This window comes from Corticium candelabrum, chromosome 14, assembly GCF_963422355.1.
Source record: "Corticium candelabrum chromosome 14, ooCorCand1.1, whole genome shotgun sequence".
Taxonomy (NCBI): Eukaryota; Metazoa; Porifera; class Homoscleromorpha; order Homosclerophorida; family Plakinidae; genus Corticium; species Corticium candelabrum.
The window spans coordinates 7,295,850-7,313,349 of NC_085098.1; the positions used below are offsets into that span (position 1 = coordinate 7,295,850).

Below are 17,500 nucleotides of genomic sequence, written 5' to 3' on the forward strand. Positions count from 1 at the left end.
ATTGCTATTTGTACATTTGTGATTTGTTGATCAGCCATTATATGTCAAGTATCTGCCAGAGCAAAAGTAGTGTTTATAATAACAAGACAGATATGTTTCTATTGATGTGTGTGTGTGTGTGACAGTGTGTGTGTGTGTGTGTGTGTGTGTGTGTGTGTGTGTGTGTGCGTGTGTAAGTAAATCTGAGACTAACATACTCAAAGTCCAATGACTGGACATGTTACAAATAACCCAATTTCACACTCATCCTACGTACTACGTTAATTAATTACTAAATTAATGTTTGACTTAATTAAATCTATCTCTTGTGCACATGTTGTTGTTTACAAATGTGGAATTCGGTGGCATTTACATTCCAACTGCACAGCATGCATAGATAATACTAATAACTGAAGGGCGAAAGATGTCTAGCGAAGTAAGACGAAGTGCACAGGCAGCAGCAATTGAGGCGAATGTCTAGATTCGTGTAATATGTGTCTTCGTTATGAACCCCTACAATTTTACTGTAGAAAGTGAACAACACATCAGATATTACTGAATGCCTACGGCCATTCATATAGTACGTACACACACACACACACACACACGCGCGCGTACACACACACACACACACACACACGCGCGCGCGCGCACGCACACGCACACGCACGCATATGCACACGAGCACGCACGCACGCACGCACGCACACGCACGCATATGCACATGCACACGCACACGCACACACACGCACGCATATGCACACGCACACGCACGCATGCACACGCACGCATATGCACGCGCACGCATGCACACGCACGCATATGCACACGCACACGCACACGCGCACAGACACACACACACACGCGCGCACAGACACACACACACACACACACACACACACACACACACACACACACACAATTTGACAAACACGCACGCACACGCACGCACACGCACACGCACACGCACACGCACGCACGCACGCACACACACGCACGCACGCACGCACGCACGCACGCACGCACACGTACACACGCACGCACACGCACACACAAACACACACACACACACACACACACACACACACACACACATTTTTGTAATCTAGATGAAAGCGCTCATGCGCGGTCAACATACACACTACGTCGGTAAAAAGAATTATTGCATGAATGTAATAAATTGCAAACGTCGATTACAGCAAAAAAGAAATTATGCAGTGAAGCCAGATGAACGAAGACAACAGCTCGCATTCTAAATGATCTAATTAGGAGGGTAAGTCTCGCGTAGCCAAACCCCTCCCCTTTTTTATATCTACCGGCGGGGAAGGGTTTGGTGAAATTGCACACAAGTAGTGGTGCCAGCCGCCACCGACTTCCGGGTGGCAGATAATTACATTAACGTAAAAGTGTAATCAACCCTACGCAAGTTGATTGTTAGTTTACACAATGGATCCAGACTGTTGTGCTTTGTGCGTCGAGTCTCTTTCCAGCAAACGGAAAACAAAGAAAAAGAAACGGCTCTCGCAATGCTCAAGCAATGTAGATATCTTGGCAAGTGTAAGACTAGTCGGACATTCTTTTGTGGACCAGCTGATTAAATAGAAGCAGCTGGATCGAGCATGTTTGTGATACATTGCCGAACGTAGCTTCGTTTCCTAGGCTAGATCAGCAAATTCAAGGGTTGCGGGAAGAGATCGAGGTGATGGCACGGCAGGTCGAAATAATTAATTATGCAGAGGTTAGCGCGCAGTTTGCGTCAATTCGTAGCTAACTAAACGCCCTATACCAAGAACAATACCATACTATCGTAAAGTCTGTCCATTGATTGTTGTAAGCCTTCCAACAAGTGATTTCTCGTCGACAACAGAGAGAAGAATGTTTCCAGTTATTATCACCTGTCAACATAACCTTCATCTAATTACTAGTTGGAAAGACGTGGGCGTATGCCTAGCACCACGGCTACGCGAGACTATTAGGAGGGTACAATGAAACCTGGTGAAACCACAGTCTCGTTAGCACTTGCTGTGTGAAGGTCAACGTGATCTGCAAGAGACCTAGCATCCTCATACTGACCTTGTCAACCCGTCAGTGCTACGTGTACTCAGAAGTGCGACCGTGCTGCAGACTGGCCAGCATGCAAGCAGAGCGTGGCGCGCTTGTCGCATGCAACTACAGTTTGCTAGTGCGCGTAAAGCCTGGGGCGCATTCGATTGGGCTCTTCCAGCCTCTCCAGAAGAGGTTCTGTGTGCACGCCGCTCTTCCAACTTCTACAGTTCTGCCGCTATAGTCGAAAGAGCGAACCCTACCGACTCTGCTGCTCGAGCACGCCGCTCTTTCAACCTCTAACCAGCAGGTGCCGGTAGAGGTTCGAAGAACGGCGTGTCTTCCAGACTCTAGTCCAATCGAATGTGCCCCTGATTCACACTACACCTCATGTCTAGGCCGTTTCCGACGCCACCCGACGGGCGTGTGGTCTTTTGTATATTGTGAACCAAGCCTATAGACATCCTTTTGCAAGCATCTCGCTGCCGGACAAACGTCAAGCAAGACTCAAAGGTTAATTTGAACACAGTAGCTAGACTGGGTCGTGTTGGGTCTCACAATAGTTTCACTCCCCCGAGCCGTTGTCTAGAGCTATGGTAAGAGACACATCGATATCCCAGACTCCTAGTCTAGCACTGATCTCTACTGCATTCATGCATGCAGCGATGGCTTACCTGAAAGTCAGCAACACTGCGAACTTCCTATCATACGACGATCACACGACGATCACCAGAACCAGAAGAGACGTGAGAGACGATTAGACCCACAATCGTATGCGCGCAATGTAGCTATGACGCAGATCTCTAGAGGCGACTTCTGATTGGCTGCAGAGCTAAGCTAGCTAACTTAATAATTACGAAGTGGCTACGGGTACAGTGCGGGACAGCATAAATCCCCCCAATGCGCATGTCATTCGTAAACGCGCACAGTTTAAATTTGGTTTGGTCTACCTATTTCAAATTTGGTCCAGTGGTGTACAAGTTTATTTGCTACAACGAGCCAGCTTAATTTGATAAACGAAAGAGTTTCGTTCTCTCACGGCGAGAATAATGGAGACGTCTCCTCAAGTTCCCGTATTGCCCTACGAAAAATAGGAATATTGCCGTAGATGATTGAGAACTCGATGAAAGATTGTCACCATGATGTGCAACAAAACTGCAGAAATGGATTTTCGAGATTGTTTATTAATTCTGAGTTTAACCGCAAGAGGGGCCCCACTAAGGGTCTCACTTCGCGCCCTATCGTTTTTCATGCACGCGCTATTCGAATTCAGAAGTGTACCAAACGCTATTAGACAAACAGGGTTAAATATCCACAGAAGCACATTTTTTAATTTTTCTCTAGATGCAGTGTGAATGACACTCAAAGATAGGCATGATAATAAAAATATACAATTGGTCACGTGATCTAGTTTACATAATACAAGACGCGACTGAAACATTATTTTAACATGTCTAAAGTTGTTCCGCCAATCTCTGATGGTGCCCTCATTTTTGTGTACTATCTGCGACACAACATCTGCGGCCCTTTTGACGGTCTGCGATGTCTCCCTACGGTGAAACTCGAAAAGCAACAACGACAGCATCTTTAGATCTACGATTCCCAAAGCTCTTACCCATTCATCCAGACAACTCCAAACATCATCATCGCTAAAAGACTGCACCGAATCGCTGTCCCCGTCTAGTGTTTCAGCGTCTGCCTCTGCCGTACATGCTGGTTCCGAAGGGGCCCCCTCCTCTTCAGATGGTCTAAGCTTCAGCCTTTTCTCATTCATAGCTTCAACCCTTTCTAGTTGTTTCTTTCTTTTACTCCAACGCATGGCGTCCATGATGATGGCAGTGAGGGGACTAAGAGAATACGGTATCCATGGCAATAATGTGCCATCAACCAATCGCAATGCAGCCACAGCTGTTAGACAGCCAATCAACACTCGCTAATCTAAATTCGTTATCTTGCAAACCACGTGGTCAAAACCGACGTCATTCTGTAGGGCTTCTCACGGCGATCACGTGCATATGTAAGAACGTCTATAAATATGCAGGGCGAATTTTCTAACGTGCGCTACGTTTGGGGGGATTTATGCTGTCCCGCACTGTACGGGTCCGTACCCCCAACTAGCTCCGGTTACGGGTACGGCACACTGGTCACATGAGGCGGCACGCTGGTCACATGACAGCTTTGCTTTTCTGACGCTTGCGCATTGTTTGCACGTGCCGGTGACTGTCTGCACGTGCAGACTTCAAAGTTACCCGCGTAAATCTCCCCCGCGCAAGTGTGTTCTGACCACCGCCAGTTTCTTTCGCGCCCAAATGTTTGCGAATTTCTCAAGCTCGACAATCAAAGGCAGGTTAGACAATCATTGACTGAAGCCGTACATATACATGGTGGGCGGTTCCGATAACGATTCACACTCGTAGGTCTATCAGAGAGCTGACCAGGCAGGAATGCGGTAGACTGAAGTTTCCTAGTGTGAGTCCAGAGCAGGGTCAGGTCATCACTGTCTCTAGAAGCACTCTTTTCAGCAACCCCCACACCAGTACTGTGATGCCCAGTGAGTCTGTGTGCAGAAGACTAGCCGGAAAGATCAATCAAGACTGTGACTGTAAAGATGAAATCCAGGCTGCATGCTGGATTCTTGTTTGGTGTATTTGATCTTGATGGAATTAGAGAGTTCCTAGCAATACACGAAGCCAAATCCATCGCCTCACAGGTAAATATGATTGATGCAAGAAAGAACACATTGTTTGTGGTACTGACCCTTGCATACGTACAATTGACATGAACTTCACAAGAGCATGCACGCACATGTATCTGGTAAATAAAAGGGTTTACATTCAGTTGGTGCCAACAATACTGCTGACTTGGAATAAATACGGTAATTCACACCACTCCGTGCCCTCTGTCATTTATTGTAATACATCTTCAACATAGATACAGAACATACTTTAAAAACCAGCAACAGGTCTCAAAGCAAAATACCATATGCTATACAGACAATATATAAAGCAACCTCTAATCTTCAAATATAAAGTAGTCACCTCTTTCTCGCCTAACGAAGATATAGAATCGACAATAAATATATCATTCCTCTTGTCCTAATTCAACTGCTTCTAAGGAAGCCTCTAAAGAAGCACTCATTGATAATTGATTTCCGAACTGTGAATTAGTTCCTCATACTTTGCGACTCAATTCCCTCTTTGAACAGAATAATCAGCTTACCACAAAAAATTCCTTTCAGCATGAGTAAAGTATGGTCCTAGGAGGAAAGTTGAGGAGTCATATAAATAAAGCAAACTACTATCAGACAGATCATATGCAATCACACACATTCAAATCTTTCAATTAAATCAATCAATATTAAAATCATGTCACAGCTTTCTAGATTCCGAAACTAGTTTTATCAGTTTTGCTTCTCTACCATACTATTATGCAATTCAGAAATAGCGCAATAGAAAACTTTTCATAATTGATATTACTTCAGGACTAGGGTTGCATGCCAACACTTCATAAGCTGTCAGCTGAGCAGGCCACACATGGCCATCTAAGCAGTTCATTAGGCAACTATATGGTGCTAATTCTAACGCAATCGGTACTTCTCCAAACTGCAGTAAAGTTTTCAATTAATTATTCTTATACTTGGATGTACCAACAACTGACATTAATAGAACATCACTGTGCCACAACTGTCAACATTACCATGCGAACAGTAGCCTATTAGCAACATAATTCCATTGCGAAGATGTCTACCTAATTCTGCACTAGGGGTAACATGTTCTTTAATGTTTCTCCATTTAATTTTTTGTTAGGTCACTCTTGAGAAAAACTGGTTTTCTACAAATTTAACCATTCCTGACTTCTTGGATGTGACACCACTCGACAACCAAAGTTTCCAGCTATTCAAAAACATGTTATGGAACCAACCAGCATCTGCCATAACGACGGCATGTGGTAACTTAAGCAGTCATCAAATTTCCATGTTGACTTGCAATCGTTGACTAACAGAGGACATTCTGCAAAACTTGTCTGATGTCTTAAATCAACGTTCAAGAGACTGTCTGTGCATAGTTCTCTCTGAATATAACAAAACACGATTGCATGAAGCTGTTTTAGCAGCTGCAGAAGGCAAGGAAAACGTACGTCTTGCATTCTTGATCTTAAACGTTTCAGTAAATCAATTACTTCAGACCACCATGGCTTCCAACAAGTTGCTAACAGGAAGTCACTGCGTGGTAGCTGTAATAGATGTCTGTACTAAAACTACCTACTACTGTGATCCCTTAGGTTTTCCTATTCCCATCAATCTGTCAGTTGAAACACAGCCGGTTTCTTTAGAACTGAAAAGGGTTCTTAGCAAGCAAATGAAAATGTTCTATCACACGATTGCAATGCATAAGCCGATGTTTGGCCCCAATGGTGAACATATCTGTTCTCGAAATTGTTTGAACTTTCCTGTTCAAAAGTGTTCATCGGCATGTGGAATAATAGCATTTACATTTGTTGCAATTTCTGCATTTACCCCAACAAATGTCTGGGAATGTATATGCTCACCCCACATGGCTCTGAATGATGTAAAGTCAAAATTGACTCTATTTTGGCAAGCAAGTAAATATTCACCTTACCTACGCAAGGTGCTAGCGTGTTGGATATCCACTCAGACTATTGACGTGACAAACATCATTGATAAGTCTGCACTTGTACCCACGGCATCGTCTTTTCAAGCAAGCAGACTTAGACTTAGACTTAGCCTGAAGCAGAAAGACTGCAAAACTGAAGAAGACAGTTTTTGTCACAAAAATGCACCATGTGACGAAGGTACAGAGAATAGCAATGAAAGGAGTCCGTCTACTACTCACTTGGACATCTCTTCTGTAACAGCTCCACAGCTCACAACTGGACAAGAATTTTCCTCCTTTGAAGAGCTAAAGCACTGCATTTCTAGTTACGAAAGAGCAACATTTGTACAACTCTACATTAGGAGATCCAGGTCACTAGAATCTGCCAAGAAGCGAGCAACTAAAAAGAACTTCAATTCTGACTTAAGGTTTTCAGAATTACAGTATAACTGTATTCATGGTGGAAAGCACTTCCAGTCACGGGGTACAGGAAAACGCCCTAATCACTCGTAAGTCTCATTTGTTTGTCGTAATAGCTATTCAACACCTTCATATGTACAACTTCACTACATTGCAGAACCTTTCAAATGGAATGCGCATGTTTTGTGAGAATTGTAGCATCAACGGATGGACAAAAATTGACCATCAAAAGTATAAACCTCCAGCATAATCATGACATTAGCAAGGTAAGAATTATTGTCATCCTTACATTCAATAATTAAAAGGCATGGCATATTGCATTGCACTTGGCTATAGTACTTTAGAGACAATAACAGCACCTTCTTGTTCTCATAGGAAGTCTTCAAGCAACTATCACGACAGAGAAAGCTTTCCAATGATGACAAGCAAGAAGCGCAAAAGTTGCTGTCATTACAAGCAAACAAGAAGATGGTTCAAGATAAACTGTCAAACGAAACAGGCCAAGTGGTTCTTTTAAAGGACCTGAGCAATCTATCTACGCTAATGAAAAGTGGCAGTACCCGTAACAACTTAGAAGTTACTGTCAAGGAACAGACAGAGCAATATGGTAGGTTATTATGTAGGTTTTAAATGCTGTAGAATGTGTTGTTATAATGTGCATTTGGGGTGGTCACGTGTAGGTTCAAGTGTGCATGTAATGACAAATGACCAAAAAGAACTATTGGGAGTCCATTTTCAAGATGACCTAATGAAAAGGGCATTTGATGCTTACCCTGAGATATTATTTATTGATGCCACCTACAAGCTTCTTGAGCTGCGGTTCCCATTATACATTATCCTCATAGAAGATGGCAATGGGCAAAGTGAAATTGCATCGGCATTTTTGTTACTTGAAGAGACCGAAACATCACTATCAAAAATCATGTCTATTTTTAAAGAAAACAATCCATCCTGGACAGCTACCAGAGTCTTGATGGCAGACAAGGACATGACTGAACGTGACGTACTAGCATCAAATTTTCCAAATGCTGACCTCTTGATTTGCCTCTACCACACTCTCAGGTCATTTCGACGAGAGATTTCTTGTGAAAAAATGGGCATCACATCAGGTCAGAGAACCTTGTATTTGGAACTTCTCCAGCAAATGGCATATGCCACAAATGAAGTAAAATATGCAGAAATTGTATTCTCGTTTCAAAACCAACGCTCCTGCAGCTGTAATCGACTACTTCAACAAGCAGTGGCATCCCATTCGTAAGCAATGGACAATGGGTATGAAATACAGCACAGGCAACTTCTTGAACGCGACCAACAATAGACTTGAATCACTAAATGCCAAATTAAAATCTGTCATTCCCCGCTTTTCCTCCATGGAAACATTCACTGAGAAGTTCTTTGTTATTCTGAGAGTACTACGGTCAGAACGAGATCATAATGCAAGTCTTTCAGTTTTGAAAGTACCCACTGCATTTCATTCAACCTCTGATGAAGCAAGCAAGCATTATATGCGGTGCCTTACTCCCTATGCCTATAAGTTTGTGAAAAAGCAAATGGATATGATTGCAAAAGTTGCATTAAAATGTGCAGAAAATCAGCAGTATCATGTGTCCTCTAGTGAAGGCAATATTACAGTAACTGCAACCTCATGCCGGTGTCTAGGATGGCTCTCAATGAGGCTCCGATGCCGTCATATACTGTCCGCAAGGGCTGACATTGGCATGAGCTTATTCGACGAAGAATTATGTGACAAAAGGTGGACACTACACTACTTCAAGTCAATGCACAGAGTCTTTTCAAAGGATTTTGCCAGCAATCAGTCGACTGTATCTCTTGTTACTAGTTCATTGCGTAAAACACATAACTCAGCACAACCACTCTCTCAGGTTTGTATTACATGGCTAGAACTTCAACAACATTGCCTGCAGTATGCTCTGGTTCAGTTTCAGAAATTTAAACTTGTTTCAAGAGTCACAAATAAATTATCTACCCTAGCTTTAGAAGACTCTGGACTAACCTTTACCAAGCGATTAGAATTGTTGAAACAATTAGTTACAGCATGGGAAAATGGAGAAACAGTTGCATTAGTCAATGGTTTAGGTATACAAACTGTGTGCATACACCAATAAATGTGAGCTAACACACATGCGCATGCTGATGCAACAAGTAGGTACACACATTGTACATATTTACTTTGTTAAAGACAAAATGGTGTCAGTTTTGTTTTGACAAAAAAACATAAATGTGTGCAGACTCTACAAAAGAAAAGCAACAATATTCAAAAAATGAAACACACAAAAACAGAGCTCAACAAGGTAAACTCTTTTGCCACTGGCAATAGTAATACTTAAAGGAAACATGTTCTGACACTTACAGTTCCATCAGTAAAAATGAAACAAGAATCAGAAATGAATGCCTGCATCCCGACACCAACTGCTGCAAAGGCAAACCGAAGACAACTAGGTATATTCTTCAACTTTTGCATACTGCCTGATATTACATACGACATTGAGTCCAGTGTTGTTTCTTTGTATAACAACAAAGAATGCATTGTTTGTAGTAGAGACAAGAGCAGAACGACTGCTTGAGAGTCAACAAGTAAGTTAAATATATACTCCACTGACATGGTATTATTGTGAATTGTGATCACTATAGTTCTTTCTTAGATCTGCTCAAATGACTGACATACAGATAGCAATTATTGAACTAACCTTCTACATAGTATGACGTAGTCACTACAAGTGTTTCTAGCCATTATGAGGAAAGTAGTGTCTTGATTATACAGTACCGTACCATACCATACCAAACCATACCATACCATACCATACTATACCATACTGTATTGTACTGCAGTGTAATATACTCTACTATACTACTGTATTCTCCTGTAATATAACGCCCTGGGCGTATAGAAAAGAAACGCTTTTTCCTGAGCGTATACTAGGGCATGGACGTTATTTTGGTACCAAGCATATACATGGTTGCAAAATGCTGTCGTTTGGCCAGTCATCATCTAAAACACTTGATGACAGAAATACCACAAATGCTTGCAAGTATCCATTTGCAAGATCAAAGGTACTGGTATCCATACAGCATCAGCATACACGCAGAAACTACACTACACACGCAAACCGGAGTGGTCGGCCTGAAGTCAGTCAAAAGCATCAGGATTGGTAATTGCAATGAAGATATGAGTCTAGCGGTAAGCACTTTTACTCAACACTGACACCAGATCATCAAACACACAAAGACGGAGACAAATGTTCTGCGGACCCCATTTTGTTTTGTCTGCACACGCGTATCCTGGGCTATACTTGGGCATGGGTGTATAGTTGGGCATGAGCGTTTTTTCAGGCTGCAAGTTCTGACCTGTCGCACATGGGCATATATACGGGCATGGGCGTTATTTCAGCATGGGCAAAAAGCAGCAGTATACTATACCACGTAATAGTTATAGCATGAGTCGTGGAAATCCATGTACATTGTTATTGATCCAAAGCCTTCAAGGCTTACCAATAAGCTAGTTGACAGAACCACATGGGAGATCCAATTATCTAGTTGATAAGCCTGAGAGGTTGAAGTGTCAATAAAATACATGGACCCCATTACAACCATGCTTTAAAATATTTAGAATATATCACGTGACCTTTAGAGGTATGTGATTAGTGAATTTGGTACGGTGGCAGTTTTGAACCTACAAAGACATTTCTATCATGTATAGAACACCCCATTTGACTAATCAGATTGTCTAAAGATCACGTGACGTAGTCTAAAGTATCCCTTACTTCACCACACCATATTGGATGTTATACCATGATCACGTGACGTGCGACCAGTCACAAGCACGTACTGAGGTGGTGTATATGGCGTATTGCACAGCAAGTATGCAATAACTTACTTCTGCTTATTATCTTAGTCTCATTTATACTTACATGCCACGTGACCATGTTATAAATAACTTATCATAAGACTAGCGGGCAATATGGCTTTACCGGCACTCAGAACGGGGTTATAAAGTCATATATAGCACGCCCATCGTACGATAAACTACACTTATACAATACTATAAATAAACAGATGGTACACAGATATGAGATGCATTTCTTACCTCTTACGGTCTTCTAAAGGATAGAAGAGTTACACGACCTCTTCTGATTGTTTTTTGCCTTTCCTCCTCTTTCTAAAATGTTGAAATAAGGACTGATGCTTATTCTGGTTCTTCTACCTGAAAAACAGAAGAGAAAGTCGTGTACATAACTTCTGTGCCATTTGCATGTAATAGCAGCCACTTATCTACCTAGCTTGTTGTGCTATATACAACCATAGGGTACATGGCAGCAGAGGAGACAGGGCCATTGTTGTGAGACTTGATGATACTTCCTTGATTACCCATCAAATAAACAAGATGATTGACCTTCTTATACAATTGGTAGACAGGAGGCAGAATCGTTGAAAAACTAGACTTTCCTCCATCCAAGGTATGATATCATACCCAATTTTAAAAAGACCCAGTCAGGATAGAACGTCCTCTAATGCCAACCTAACATGCATATGCTTAGCTCTGAACCTCCTTCTGTTAGGGTTAGGGTTACTTACGAGTTAGGTCACTGCTGGAGCCAGCATCAGAGTCAAAAACAACTATGTCCGCCGCTTTCATTATCTATGTACCGATAAAAGACTTCTTTCTTGTGATGAAGATTTAGTTCATGAAGGCAACTGCTCCAACAGCAACTATTTCATCATGTTCCCTGACTGACTGACTGACAAAATCATTTATAGACACAAATTTCTAAATACAGAACACCAAAAGTCAAAAATATTATCCATGACAGTGGAATCACGGTCACAGCAAACTACAAGTTAAAACTAAGCGCAAATAGTAGAGATCAATTCTAATGAAAAGTGCCTTGAATGGCACTGTGCACTGACTGACTGACTGATTAATTAACTGCCGTTCGTTAGTTGCAACACATATCTGCATGTCTACACAGACAGACGCATCGAAAACGTAAATCTGTTTAAGCCACTAAAGTAGCACTGGAGAAAGATGGATTAACTAAATGAATTGTCTCTGACTGTTTGTATCACAGTATCTCTTCTTGTTAAATCACAGGATAATGACTTTGAGAAATCAAAGATCAAACAAGATCTCCAGAGTGAGTTTATAAAATGAAATCAGAGTGTACTCAGTATTTGGTGCATTGACAATTACATTTGTTCATGTCAGGTATCAAGATGCCGTCTACATATCGAAAGAGAGGAAGACCAAAAGGACACGAACTAACAGTGATAGGCCTGCCATCAAAAAAGAAGTCGCTGAAAACTCTCCAGCCATTTACTAAGTTGCACACATCAGTAAAGGAGAAGGGTAGGTATTTATCTGGACTAACAAGCACATCCAGCTAGTTACTCTGTACATTGTGCAGTAATGCTAGAATGGTTCGTGGACGCAGATTTGGCAGCAGATGTGCTGAAAAATTCACAACAACTGCCTAGTGAAAGAGATGTCGAGGCTAGGCCAGAGATGGTAACTGATGCTGTTCTGGATGAGAATGTAGACATTCATTGGATCATATAAAGAATGCGCACCACCGCTCTAAAACGCGCCAAATAGGTGGTGCAAAGCGTGCTCAGCCACGTGTTGATTCTATTAATATAAAATACCCGTATACTCTCTTTATCAGTCACGATTTAAGGTTGTCCCACCATTAACGTTGCAGGTGGCGCAATAAATGCAGGTTGCTTACATAAACCAACAGAACAGGAGTGGCTACGGCTAAATTGCAGAGAGTAGACTTCCGTTCTTGCGTACGCTGCCTTGTTCGCTGGAAAATTATGTCGGCTGCTGATATTTACGTAAGAGTCCCTGAAGTCTGCTTTGGTCCCGATCCACACTGTGATGTCATCGATTTCATGCAGCGTCTAGGCTTTCTTTCAACAACAACGAAGCTGCAACCCAACCCTCTATCAATTAATATTAATTCCATCCGGGTAACTACACATTTGCAAAAAAAGAACAAGGTTTGTCAGCTTTTTACGTAATTACCTACTACTGTTATAAGACAAGTTGAACTTACTATTACAACACAACTGTTTAGGTTAAACTGCAACGCTAGAAGAAGTTGAGAGACACCTAGCTAGGGTACTGGATACCACTGGCTGATATCCAACGTGATGGCGGCAAAGGCTGCCGCGTGAGTTACGCCATGACGCTCCCGCCACATGAATTGATCCAAATATGACGGCAGCATATGGCGATGGCACCCTTTCATTTTTTTCAGTTTTGTTTTCTCTCGATTCCAATATGATTCAATATGTTGAGTGTGTACTCCAGTGCCAGGGTCCGCAAATTTTAAAGAGTGGTTAACTGTCCTGTGAGCTGCCACCAGGGAGAGTGTGTTAATCCGATTGTACGCTCTCCATCCATCAGAATGTACTATTGTGCCAGGCAGTATGTGTTGTGCTGATCGGTAAAAGTGTCGCAGCATCTCTTCTTGGAACTATTTCCATGTAACCCAGTGCTGGCTGCTGTGTTACATCAACAATTCCAAAAACCCACACTGGGTCACGTGGTGCTGTTCCTCTGTGATGCTGTATAATTTCACAGGATAACTCTTAACAGTCAACAGTGTAATGTTCAATGCAATTACCTTCGGTTTGTGGGAAAAACAGGATTCGTCTATTTCAACAACGTTGGACTGAACTGGACCAATGCCACCAAGTCTAATAACATTTTGTTGGAGTTTCCACGAGCACACATCTCTTAGGTACTGGTACATCTGGATGCCAGTGACTAGAGATATTTTACAAACATCCTTCATTTGAGACACAGGTGTCTCAAAACACCAGTGGTAGATTACAAGTAACCAAGTTGTCAAAGGAACATTTGATTGTTGAAAAAATGAATCACGTCGAACTGAACTATAATAAGAATTTCTGTTTATAGTAATATAATGTTTTTAGGGTACCACATATTGCAAACTTAAATATTACCGTTGCGTTCTGCAGTTTTTTCAGGACATCTCCAAATATAACCGTCCTTGCATCTTTTAAACGATTTTATTGCCATGGCCACACCATGACAGTTGTTGCATTGTTCTTGCCTTGAAATAAGTCCTCGACGCTGCATGAAATCGATGACATCACGCTGTGGATCAGGACCAAAGCAAACTCCATGCACGCTTGCGTAAATATCAGCAGTCGCCATAATTTTCCCGTGAACAAGGCAGGTAACTAGCGTACGCAAGAACGGATGGCTACTCTCTGCAAATTAGCCGTAGCCACTCCTGTTCTGTTGGTTTATGTAAGCAACATGCATTTATTGTGCCACCTGCAACGTTAATGGTGGGACAGACCCTAAATCGTGACTGATAAACAGAGTATACGGGTATTTTATATTAATAGAATCAACACGTGGCTGAGCACGCTTCGCACCACCTATTTGGCGCGTTTTAGAGCGGTGGTGCGCATTCTTTATATGATCCCATTCATTTAATCAGGAAGTGCTTTCAACACGATGCTTGGCTGCTTGTGACCCAAGTTGTACGGCAGAAGCAGGAAACTCAAGGATACATTTGCAAGTACTGTTCACATGATCTAGATGATGAGTCACAAGCAATTTTGTGTAACCACTGCCTTCAGTGGTTTCACATGAAGTGCGTGGGGCTGAAACAGAAGCCAAAGAAAAAGTACTGGTTTTGCAGACATTGCCACCATGCACGCGTAATGTAGCTAGTGCTCTACCACGCTAGCTAGCTATAGCCATATTTACGTATAGATAATTATCTAGACATACCTATTGCCGACTAAGATTATAGCTTGCTTAGCTGTGACAACTTCGTTGACTTACCGACCCAACGCTATGCGTATACGTACAGTGTCGACAAATCGCAAGTTGTGAGAGTGTCATGTGACCAGCGTGAAACGTCATGTGACCAGTGTGCCGTAAGTAGCCGGAGCAAGTTGCGGGTACGGGCCCGTACCCGTAGCCACTTCGAATTAATTAACACTTCACCGATTGACGCAGTGGACGTTAACGTACGTTAAGGTCTTGGGCTGCAACCGAACGCTTGCTTCGTGCTGCGCTGCGCGCAAATTTTTTTTGATGCCCGTTAGATGTCACCATGGACTCTTAGTGTGCGTTACATAGCACGTGTTCAAAGCGTACCCGTACGTTGTAGCGCGCATTACATCGCACTGAGTGTACGTACAGCATCATGCATGGTGTACAGTGCTGTACACGTACACCTAAGTTCTTTGGCGTCGGAGGTCTTTCTGCTATTATCAACTTTTGAAGCGAGTTGCGTGTAAGTTTAGCTAGCATAGGGATTGTGCATGTAAACATCTAATACAAAGTATACTCTGGTAGCAGCCAAGCTAACTGTTATTTTGTGTGCGTACGTGTGTGCGTGTGTGTGATGTTTTAGATGTCTCAAATGTTTACAAATAATAAATAAATAGCAATTAGAATGTGTATTCTGTTGATAAATTGGGAGAGGATTGAAATACTGTGGAACAAACATAGTAAACTACTATTCAACTAGATAACAAGATGTTACACAGGAATGCTGATGTATTAATTAAACCACATTATACAAACTGATTGTTTCCGCGTTTTTCCATCTGCTTTCGCATTTCTTTTGTTATCCAATCAATCTTTGTTCCTTTGCCAACTTGCATACGATGAGGGGTAGGAACAGGTCTTCTGATCACTGTAGATGTGTCGCCAGTCAGTCCATGAGTATAATCAATTACCTACAGTTACATGAACGTAAGTTATGAAGAAGTCTTCTTTATGTAGTGAGGTATTGTTGCTTACAGCAGCAGGACTAGCTCTTGCATAAGTATGATCAGACACCTGTAATGCAATGAACAGGTGCTATCTTTCAAATTGGTTGGTTGAAAGAAACAAACTGTAGATGTACAATGCCTACCATGGAACATTCAGATGCTTCAGGTTCATCATCAGTCAACATGTGGAAATGGTCTGTGTCCTGTCAACAGGTCTTTTATTGCAATGTCATGAAATGTCATTAATTAGAACTAACTATGAAACTTACCCTATGGACAATATCTTTTATCCTTTTTGCTTCTTGCAGGTCTGGAGCTCTAAGTTGACAAACATACAAGTTGGCTATATGTGAAACACCTCGTAAGGCGAGCTCTGATACTATAACACATCTGCCTTTCTTTGCTGACACTCTGTAAAATCCTTTGACTTGCTGTTCATTCTTCTTTCCTGGAGCCACTTTTTTTGTTTTATTGTACATTGCTGTAGATGGTGTATGCTGATCAAGTCTGCTTGTTAATTCTGCTTGTTTGAGGTGAGACAGTACATTTGGCAAATCATAATGTTAAAATTGCCTTGTTCAATTCTTTGGCATATCGTGTGACAAAGTGTTGTCACCAAATTGAGTTGTGTTGCACTTGCTGCAAAGCATAACACCTAGTTAGTCTCTTTATAGTGTTGTTTATCTATCTGTCTGCCAAGTAATATTATGATAATTCCTTATTTCACTACTAGGACATCTAAACTACATAGTCCAAAGATCATCTGCTTGTCTATGTCAGTTGGTTTACAATGAACTATTGCATCTAACTTTTTATTTAAAAAATATGGGTAAGTCGTTTCAATACTGGATCAATTGTCAGAGCCAATTACAACTGGTCAGACAGACATTGAATGTTTTTTTAATTAGTTGAATTAATGGTCAGGATGTTTGTGTAGCTTTGTTGAAAATTTGATAGCTGTTTGAAAAGTGAATTCTGACTTTTTGGTCTTACTTGGAATAGAATAGATAATCTATTCTTGACTGTTATTATTAGTAAAGTTCAGCTAGAATTTGTCTGATGTGAAATTCGGCTGATCACATTGAAATGGTTTACCTTAAATAATAATTATTGTAGCACCCTAGCTTCGTCTGTGTCAATCACTGTCCAGTATTTGCTTACAATAAGTGACATATCCCACTTCCGCTACATATTGACCGGTCAATAAATTGGGCCGTATAACTGCCTGGGCTGCTGGTTTATCAAGATGTGAATTGTTTGTGCAAGGATATCAATGCCTCAGCTGGGTGCTACAAGCCGGTTATAGACCTTCTGGCAAGTGTATAAACGAATACACCCCGCTGTGCCCAGCTCGTTAGCACTCGGGCTTCGCCCTCTTGCCAACGTGGGCGGAGCGGGGTATATTTCGTTTATACACTCGCCACCGGTCTATAACCTATACTTACAAGTAGCCCTGATATTATTCAGATCATTAGTAATTTATACTACCGTCAGATCAATAAATTATTAATTGTTTGACTGTTGACTACATGTCACTATAACAAGGTTATATGGACATAAAAAAATAACTGTTTCTGCTGTTTCATTCTAGTAATTGTAGTCACCTTTGGAAGATATTTGTGGGTCTTCTGCTGGTACAGAAAGAACCGTTGGGTTTT

General features: G+C 41.7%; 4 protein-coding genes, 1 long non-coding RNA gene and 1 pseudogene across 12 annotated transcripts in view; 1 reads left to right on the forward strand and 5 right to left on the reverse strand.

Annotated features, from left to right (window-relative positions):
- Positions 1 to 2,802, reverse strand: part of LOC134190075 (uncharacterized) — a 5,152-nt gene extending 2,350 nt beyond the window's left edge. Inside the window, exons 1-2 of one of the 2 annotated variants that reach the window (XM_062658494.1) lie at positions 2,697 to 2,802; positions 1 to 52 (exon numbers count right to left, since the gene is read on the reverse strand). The exon at positions 1 to 52 is cut by the window's left edge and continues 284 nt beyond it. The gene's annotated coding sequence lies outside the window, so the exon portion shown is untranslated. Of the gene's footprint in view, positions 53 to 1,782; positions 1,875 to 2,696 lie in introns of those variants that run through there. The other variant, XM_062658493.1, reaches the window with a different exon arrangement.
- A 301-nt stretch (positions 2,803 to 3,103) lies between these two features.
- On the reverse strand, positions 3,104 to 4,038 carry LOC134190407 (uncharacterized). The gene has a single exon (XM_062658859.1). The coding sequence runs from the start codon at positions 3,848 to 3,850 to the stop codon at positions 3,104 to 3,106; it is 747 nt and encodes a 248-aa protein (XP_062514843.1). The 5' UTR covers positions 3,851 to 4,038.
- Positions 4,039 to 4,927: 889 nt separating this feature from the next.
- LOC134190025 (uncharacterized) lies at positions 4,928 to 14,953 on the reverse strand. 3 transcript variants are annotated; one of them, XR_009971568.1, is made up of 5 exons: positions 11,649 to 11,910; positions 11,350 to 11,592; positions 11,161 to 11,277; positions 5,200 to 5,278; positions 4,928 to 5,144 (listed from the first exon to the last, which is right to left on the reverse strand). It is a non-coding gene; the product is annotated as an uncharacterized LOC134190025 (long non-coding RNA). The 3 variants fall into 3 exon arrangements; XR_009971567.1 differs by lacking the exons at positions 11,350 to 11,592; positions 11,649 to 11,910 and adding an exon at positions 14,848 to 14,953; XR_009971566.1 differs by having other exon boundaries at positions 11,350 to 11,910.
- Positions 7,804 to 9,009, forward strand: LOC134189835 (zinc finger SWIM domain-containing protein 1-like; annotated as a pseudogene).
- Positions 14,954 to 15,368: 415 nt separating the features above from the next.
- LOC134189773 (uncharacterized) lies at positions 15,369 to 16,321 on the reverse strand. Its single transcript, XM_062658148.1, has 4 exons — positions 16,112 to 16,321; positions 15,986 to 16,045; positions 15,871 to 15,909; positions 15,369 to 15,806 (listed from the first exon to the last, which is right to left on the reverse strand). Exons 1-4 carry the CDS (start codon positions 16,319 to 16,321, stop codon positions 15,642 to 15,644), a joined length of 474 nt encoding a protein of 157 aa, XP_062514132.1. The 3' UTR covers positions 15,369 to 15,641.
- A 20-nt stretch (positions 16,322 to 16,341) lies between these two features.
- The window catches only part of LOC134189772 (uncharacterized), a 3,237-nt gene continuing 2,078 nt past the window's right edge, over positions 16,342 to 17,500 (reverse strand). For all 5 annotated transcript variants that reach the window (XR_009971536.1, XR_009971535.1, XR_009971534.1 and 2 more), the window contains 2 exons: positions 17,447 to 17,500; positions 16,342 to 16,481 (listed from right to left, as the gene is read on the reverse strand). The exon at positions 17,447 to 17,500 is cut by the window's right edge. Coding sequence is in view for 2 of the 5 variants with exons in the window: in XM_062658146.1 (XP_062514130.1) it covers positions 16,357 to 16,481; positions 17,447 to 17,500 (179 nt within the window). In the remaining 3 variants the exon portion in view is untranslated. The remainder of the gene's footprint in view (positions 16,482 to 17,446) is intronic.

What these genes read in the sequence shown, in the direction of transcription:
- LOC134190407 (XM_062658859.1), bottom strand. Translation starts at nt 3,850, where the DNA reads ATGGACGCCATGCGTTGGAGTAAAAGAAAGAAACAACTAGAAAGGGTT.
- LOC134189773 (XM_062658148.1), bottom strand. Translation starts at nt 16,321, where the DNA reads ATGTACAATAAAACAAAAAAAGTGGCTCCAGGAAAGAAGAATGAACAG. An exon ending in AAGCATCTGAATGTTCCATG is followed by an intron (nt 15,910 to 15,985) that starts GTAGGCATTGTA and finishes ATTGCATTACAG; the next exon opens with GTGTCTGATCATACTTATGC. An exon ending in CAAGAGCTAGTCCTGCTGCT is followed by an intron (nt 15,807 to 15,870) that starts GTAAGCAACAAT and finishes ATGTAACTGTAG; the next exon opens with GTAATTGATTATACTCATGG.